The sequence below is a fragment of the Oncorhynchus kisutch genome, linkage group LG21 (genome assembly GCF_002021735.2).
Source record: "Oncorhynchus kisutch isolate 150728-3 linkage group LG21, Okis_V2, whole genome shotgun sequence".
NCBI lineage: Eukaryota > Metazoa > Chordata > Actinopteri > Salmoniformes > Salmonidae > Oncorhynchus > Oncorhynchus kisutch.
Genome location: NC_034194.2, coordinates 36,090,556 through 36,098,433, shown reverse-complemented (window position 1 = coordinate 36,098,433; position 7,878 = coordinate 36,090,556). Strand labels below are relative to the sequence as shown.

At 44.4% G+C, this 7,878-nt stretch overlaps 1 protein-coding gene across 1 annotated transcript in view; it reads left to right on the top strand.

Moving 5' to 3' along the window:
* Positions 1–7,807, top strand: part of LOC109908380 (V-type proton ATPase subunit D-like) — a 9,646-nt gene extending 1,839 nt beyond the window's left edge. The window contains exons 3-9 of the mRNA XM_020507029.2: positions 193–272; positions 365–432; positions 5,661–5,705; positions 5,970–6,073; positions 6,307–6,373; positions 6,654–6,732; positions 7,145–7,807. Coding sequence (XP_020362618.1) covers positions 193–272; positions 365–432; positions 5,661–5,705; positions 5,970–6,073; positions 6,307–6,373; positions 6,654–6,732; positions 7,145–7,289 — 588 coding nt within the window. The 3' untranslated portion in view covers positions 7,290–7,807. The remainder of the gene's footprint in view (positions 1–192; positions 273–364; positions 433–5,660; positions 5,706–5,969; positions 6,074–6,306; positions 6,374–6,653; positions 6,733–7,144) is intronic.
* The last annotated feature ends 71 nt before the right edge of the window (positions 7,808–7,878 follow it).

The window sequence follows — 7,878 nt, the reverse complement described above, 5'->3', positions numbered from 1 at the left end:
ATCTGTTCTTGTAGTTCTATTTCTATGTTCAATGGGAATATCTGTTCTTGTTCTATTTCTATGTTTAAAACATTGTCTAATTCCTAGTTTCTTAGTAATATACTGTAAGTTTGTTTTGTATAACAGATCCTAATGTCATCAGGGCCTGACACATTGACTTCAGTCCTTCTCGTTTCCTCTTGCAATCTCTAGACAAAGACCTTGATGGGCGAAGTGATGAGGGAGGCGGCCTTCTCTTTAGCTGAGGCGAAATTCGCTGCTGGCGACTTCAGGTGAGAGGATGTGCATTTGATGCCTTTTATTTAGGTGTTTGTCTAATGTTTAGTCAATGTTCTCTCCTAACATTCTCCTAATGTTCCCACAGCACTACTGTCATCCAGAATGTTAACAAGGCCAAGGTGAAGGTTCGTGCGAAGAAGGACAACGTGGCAGGTTAGCAGCTCTGGACTCACTAGGGATGTTATAAATGGGCAAAAAAATTAAACAGCCTTTTTTTTAAATCGATTTTTCTTTCATAAAACTCCATGTGAATTCAGCGCAGCTGCCTGCAACTGTTTGGGTCTCACAGAGCTTCCCCTTTCAAAGTCTGACGGTTCAGCGTTGCACCTGTACTACCATTACTGTATCTCAGTTTCACATCACAGTCTGCATTTCTTTCTCATTTAACTTCTCAAAGTATTGTCATACAGGACGTCGCTGCTGTCGCTTGCCTTTCTCTGCTGAAGACAGAGACGTAGTGGAGAGTCTGCTCCAAAATAATTGATTCCTCGACTCCTTGTACGTCGACTACCACTAGAAATCGACTTCTATGATTTAGTATTTTTGGAATGGAGGATACTGATTGGTTGCCGTACTTCCGAGAACATTTACATCTTTCATAGCGATCTAGCGAGGGACGGACAGAGAGAGGGGAGGGGCATATTATAGGCAGGACAGCCACCAGGCAGACAGTCTGAACCGTACACTAGGCATATCTATCGGCAATCAAAGTTGTATCTCACAACTTCAGTAAGGCAGAGCCTATCATCAATGAAGAGGCTTGGATATTGAGATGAGTCCAACGCAACACTTCCTACTTACAGTCAAATCAAACTTTTTGTGACTTCCGTTGAATATAACAAGTGTAGACCTTACTGTGAAATGCTGACTTACAAGCCCTTAGCCAACAGTGTAGACCTTACTGTGAAATGCTGACTTACAAGCCCTTAGCCAACAGTGTAGACCTTACTGTGAAATGCTGACTTACAAGCCCTTAGCCAACAGTGTAGACCTTACTGTGAAATGCTGACTTACAAGCCCTTAGCCAACAGTGCAGTTCAAGAAGCGTTAAGAACAAATTGACCAAATAAATGAAATTATAAAAGTAACACAATAACGAGGCTATATACAGGGGGGTACCGGTACTGAGTCAGTGTGCGGGGGTACAGGTTAGAGGTAAATTGTACATGTAGGTAGGGCTATGTGACTGCATAGATAATAAACAGCGAGTAGCAGCAGTATACAACACAAATGGGGGGGGGGGGGGGTGTCAATGTAAATAGTCTGGTGGCCATTTGATTAATTGTTCAGCAGTCTTATGGCTTGGGGGTAGAAGCTGTGAAGGAGGTTTTGGTCCTAGAGTTGGCGGTACCGCTTGCCGTGCAGTAGCAGAGCAAAGTCTATGACTTGGGTGACTGGAGTCTGACAATTGTATGGGTTTTCCTCTGACTCCTGGGTTGCAGGAAGCTTGGCTCTAGTGATGTACTGGGCCGTATGCACTACCCTCTCTAGCGCCATACCAGGCCGTGATGCAACCGGTCAGGATGCTCTTGATGGTGCAGCTGTAGAACTTTTTGAGGATCTGGGGACCCGTGCCAAATCATTTGTCTCCTGAGGGGGAAAGGTTGTGTCGTGCCCTCTTCACGACTGTCTTGGTGTGTTTGGACCATGATAGATCGTTGGTGATGTGGACACCAAGGAACTCAATTGCACTGCCACATCCGATGAGCGTCAGAGCCGGTGTCGTAGGATTAAATTTGAATCCTGTATTGACGCTTTGCTTGTTTGTTAGTTCGTCTGAGGGCATAGCGGGATTTCTTATAGAGGCGTCTGATGCGGATGTTGCCTGTAATCCATGGCTTCTGGTTGGGATATGTACGCACGGTCACGGTGGGGACGATGAAGCCAACGACTGAGGTGGTATACTCCTCAATGCCATTGGATGAATCCTGGAACATGTTTCCGTTTGTGCAAAACAGTCCTGCAGTGTAGCATCTGTGTCATCTGACCACTAACGTATTGAGAGAGTCACTGGCACTTCCTGCTTTAGTTTTTGCTTGTAAGCAGGAGTCAGGAGGATATATATAATTATGGTCAGATTTGCCAAATGGAGGGCAAGGGAGAGCTTTGTACGTATCTCTGTGCGTGGAGTAAAGGTGGTCTAGAGTTTTATTTATTCCTCTGGTTGCACATTTTTATTTTATTTTTTCACATTTATTTAACCAGGTAGACTAGTTGAGAACAAGTTCTCATTTGCAACTGCGACCTGGCCAAGATAAAGCAAAGCCATTCGACACATACAACAACACAGAGTTACACAAGGAGTAAACAAACATACAGTCAATAATACAGTATAAACATCTATAAACAGCATGTGCAAATGAGGTAGGATAAGGGAGGTAAGGCAATATAGGCCATGGTGGTGAAGTTACAGCTACTAAACACTGGAATGGTAGGGTGTGCAGAAGATGAATGCGCAAGTAGAGATACTGGGGCGCAAAGGAGCAAGATAAATACAGTATGGGGATGAGGTAGATTGGATGGGCTGTTTACAGATGAGCTAGGGGCAGTGATCTGTGAGCTGCTCTGACAGCTGGTGAGGGAGGTAAGCGTCTCCAGCTTCAGTGATTTTTGCAGTTCGTTCCAGTCATTGGCAGCAGAGAACTGGAAGGAGAGGCGGCCAAAGGAATAATTGGCTTTGGGGTGATCAGTGAGATATACCTGCTGGAACGCGTGCTACGGGTGGGTGCTGCTATGGTGAACAGGTGAGCTGTGATAAGGCGGGGCTTTACCTAGCAGAGACTTGTAGATGACTTGAAGCCAGTCGGTTTGGCGACGAGTATGAAGCGAGGGCCAACCAACAAGAGCATACAGGTTGCAGTGGTGGGTAGTATGTGGGGCTTTGGTAACAAAACGGATGGCACTATGATAGACTGAATCCAATTTGTTGAGTATAGTGTTGGAGGTTATTTTGTAAATTACATTGTCAAAGTTGAGGATCGGTAGGAAAGTCAGTTTTACGAAGGTATGTTTGGCAGCATTAGAGAAGGATGCTTTGTTGCGAAATAGGAAGCCAATTCTAGATATAATTTTGGATTGGAGATGCTTAATGTGGGTCTGGAAGGAGAGTTTACAGTCTAGCCAGACACCAAGATATTTTTAGTTGTCCACATATTCTAAGTCAGAACCGTCCAGAGTAGTGCTGGACGGTCGGGCAGGTGCAGGCAGCGAACGGTTGAATAGCATGCATTTAGTTTTACTTGCATTTAAGAGCAGTTGGAGGCCACAGAAGGAGAGTTGTATTGCATTGAAGCTGATCTGGAGGTTAGTTAACACAGTGTCCAAAGAAGGGCCAGAGGTATACAGAATGGTGCTGTCTGCGTAGAGGTGGATCAGAGAATCACCAGCAGCGAGAGCGACATCATTGATGTATACAGAGAAGAGTCGGCCCGAGAATTGAACCCTGTGGCAGCCCCATAGACTGCCAGAGGTCCGGACAACAGGCCCTTCGATTTGACATACTGAACTCTATAGGAGAAATAGTTGGTGAACCAAGCGAGGCAATCATTTGAGAAACCAAGGCTGTTGAGTCTGCCAATAAGAATGTGGTAATTGACAGAGTCGAAAGCCTTAGCCAGATCAATGAATATGGCTGCACAGTAATGTCTCTTATCGATGGCGGTTATGATATCGTTTAGGACCTTGAGCGGGGCTGAGGTGCACCCATGACCAGCTCTGAAGCCAGATTGCATAGCGGAGAAGGTACGGTGAGATTCAAAATGGTTGGTAATCTGTTTGTTAACTTGGCTTTCAAAGACCTTAGAAAGGCAGGGTAGAATAGATATAGGTCTGTAGCAGTTTGGGTCTAGAGTGTCTCCCCCTTTGAAGAGGGGGATAACCGCGGCAGCTTTCCAGTCTATGGGAATCTCAGACGATACGAGAGGTTGAACAGGCTAGTAATAGGAGTTGCAACAATTTCGGCAGATCATTTTAGAAAGAGAGGGTCCAGATTGTCTAGCCCGGCTGATTTTGTAGGGGTCCAAATTTTGCAGCTCTTTCAGAACATAAGCTATCTGGATTTGGGTGAAGGAGAAGTGGGGTAGGTTTTGGCGAGTTGCTGTGGGGAGCGTAGGGCTGTTGACTGGGGCAGGTGGAAAGCATGGCCAAGCTGTAGAAAAATACTTATTGAAATTCTCAATTATTGTGGATATCGGTAGTGAAGTGTTTCCTAGCCTCAGTGCAGTGGGCAGCTGGGAGGAGGTGCTCTTATACTCCATGGACATTAGTGTCCCAGAACTTTTTTGAGTTTGTACTATAGGATGCAAATTTCTGTTTGAAAAAGCTAGCCTTAACTGCCTGTGTATATTGGTTCCTAACTTCCCTGAAAAGTTGCATATCACGGGGGCTATTCGATGCTAATGCAGAATGCCACAGGATGTTTTTTGTACTGGTCAAGGGCAGACAGGTCTGGAGTGAACCAAGGACTATATCTATTCCTGGTTCAATTTTTCTTTAAATGGAGCATGTGACATGCTGGTAAAAAATGGTAAAACTGATTTGGGTTTCCCTGCATTAAAGTCCCCGGCCACTATGAGCACTGCTTTTGGGTGAGAATTTTCTTGTTTGCTGATGGCCTCGAGTTGGTTGAGTGCGGTCTTAGTGTCAGCATCGGTCTGTGGTGGTAAATAGACGGCTACGAATAATATGAAAACTCTCTTGGTAGGTAGTGTGGTCTACAGCTTATCATAAGGTACTCTACCTCAGGCAATCAATACCTCAACTTCTTTAATATTAGACATTGCGCACCAGCTGTTATTGACAAAAAGACACACCTCCAGCCCTCGTCTTACCAGACGTAGCTTCTCTGTTCTGCTGGTGCATTGTAAATCCCTCCAGCTCTACATTATCTGTGTGGTCGTTCAGCCATGCCTCTGTGAAACATAACATATTACAGTTCTTAATGTCCTGTTAGGATAATCGTAGGTCATCAGTTTATTTTCCAATGATTGCATGTTAGCAAGTAGAATGGAAGGCAGTGGGAGTTTACTCTCTCGCCTACAGGTTCTCAAAAGGCAGCCTGATCTGCGTCCTCTTTTCCTCTGTCTTTTCTTCACACAAATGACGGGGATTTGGGACTGTTCCCAGGAGGGCAGTATATGTTTCTCGTCAGACTTTCCTTTGGCCTTTTATAGCCTATTGTCTAGTTAGGCTATAACACAGAAGATAATGTTTTGTGATATCTGATTTTCATTTTGTCAACAACAAAAAATATATAAATTATTCCTAATGTTAAGGATCCAAATTTAGTTTAAAGGTACATATACACACAGGTTATGTCCTCTGATCTTCTCTGTACCTTTTTAGAACATGTCTGACCTGTGTGATTCTCCTTTCCCTCACAGGTGTCACTCTACCTGTGTTTGAGCTCTACCAAGAAGGAGGGGACAGTAAGTCGTTTTATTGTGTCCTGTGTTGCTCAGTTGGTAGAGTATGAATGTGTGACTAGGTCCTTTTTTTAATAAACCTTCTAAATGGCAGTTGTGTTATCATAACATATGAAATCTCAAATATTGGCATGTCTGCATTTATGGGCAAATGTTTAACAAAGTGTTTTTTACAGGTTTAAAGGAAGCTTGGTCTATGTCCTGCTATTGAACTTGTAGTGGTGTTTGTCACTACTCACGGTATTCCTTCCATCCTCTACTTGTTAGGTTATGAGCTGACAGGTCTGGCCAGGGGAGGAGAGCAGCTCTCCAGGCTGAAGAGGAACTATGCTAAAGCAGTGGAGCTGCTCGTGGAGTTGGCCTCCTTACAGGTAGGGGGCACTCTGTTCATTAGGTGCCAGATGGAATAAAATAGAATGAAACAGGAAGGGACTTTCCAGGCCTTGGCCAATAAGAACAGCTTATTTTCGTTTTCCCATTGCAAAAGGTTAACGTTTTCTGGTGCGTGCCCTGAAGACCATGATCGCAGGGAGTAAGTCTGTGGTGAAACATGTCTGTCTCACTAAATAACAACAGTCTCATGGTCTCACTGTTTGATCGACAGACTTCCTTCGTCACACTGGATCAAGCCATCAAGATCACCAACCGCCGTGTGAATGCCATCGAGCATGGTGAGTCCGCCCTGGATTTCACTCAATGACAACCTGTGCCACATATGGGGCGGCAAGGTAGCCTAGTGGTTAGAGCGTTGGACTAGTAACCGGAAGGTTGCAAGTTCAAACCCCTGAGCTGACAAGGTATAAACGGTTGTCGTTCTGCCCGTGAACAGGCAGTTAACCCACTGTTCCTAGGCCGTCATTGAAAATAAGAATTTGTTCTTAACCGACTTGCCTAGTTAAATAAAGGTAAAAAATATCAAAATGATTAAAATGGGATTTCAACTGTCTGCAGTAATCATCCCCCGCATTGAGCGTACCCTCAGCTACATCATCACAGAGCTGGATGAGAGGGAACGAGAAGAGTTCTACAGGTAAGTTATTTCCAGACCATCTCCCTTTAAAAAAAGTGTCCCTCAACTCATCCTTGTCTCTACCCCCATCTTACCGAAGTATCACAGTCTGTATAAAGGGTTCTAATTCTGTTTCTATGGAAAGAGGTCTCATCTTTTAATCTGTGCCCCATTGTCAAGCTGTATGGGTGATTTACTGCCACCTGGAGTCCTGAACCAAATGTTGTAATTTATTGTGGCCGCTAGATGGAGGTGACATACAGTAGCTTAAAGCCATTTACAAACCATAGCCCATTTAAAGATAATGCTCTTATTTCTCCCAAACAATAGGATCCCCACCTAGTTGACTACTTTAAATGGTGGAAGCCCTCAATGTCCATGCTAAAACCGGTTATATCTTCAAACTATCTCTATGGCGTGTCCACCTCCTCAGGCTGAAGAAGATCCAGGAGAAGAAGAAGCAGATGAGGGAGAGGACTGAGAAGGAGATCGCCATCCGTCTGGCCAAGCTGGGCCCCATCGCTGAGCCGTCCAACATGCTGACGGAGGAAACCGACGAGGACCTGCTGTTTGAGTGACATCCCATTCATCATCCTATTTATTCATGTTGTCTTTGTGTACACCGGTGATGTTTTGTCGTTTTCAGTATTGGAGATGTCCCAGATGTATCCCTGTTTTGAACTATGAGGCTTAAACTTTAAAGGCAGGACTTTACTCACAGCAGTTCACTAGTGCATTGACGTTGTTAAATCTGACATTCGTTATCTTTTGGATACTTAAAGCAGCAAATAATATATAGATTAAGTAAAGTAACATGGTTTACATATGTGGCCTGTATTCAACATTCCATCTGATTGGCTGAGGACATAAGTTTGCGGTTTCACCAGAACAGAAGTCAATGCTGTTGTTCTTTTCCCCCGACGTGTCTGCTTTGTGGAGGCTAGTCCCGTCCACGTGGGGTTATATTAAACAGACTGGCATTGACCCTTTACAGGAGAATGGCTAACATCTAGGTACTCCATCTGCTGTTGCACCCTGAGGACAAACCCACCTGTGTCAGGCCACTTCATCCAAATAAAGATTCTCTATATTCCTCGAGTTTGATATTTGTGTATCAGGCTGCATTTCCACATGCAGCCCAATTCTGATCTTACTTACATGTTTAGG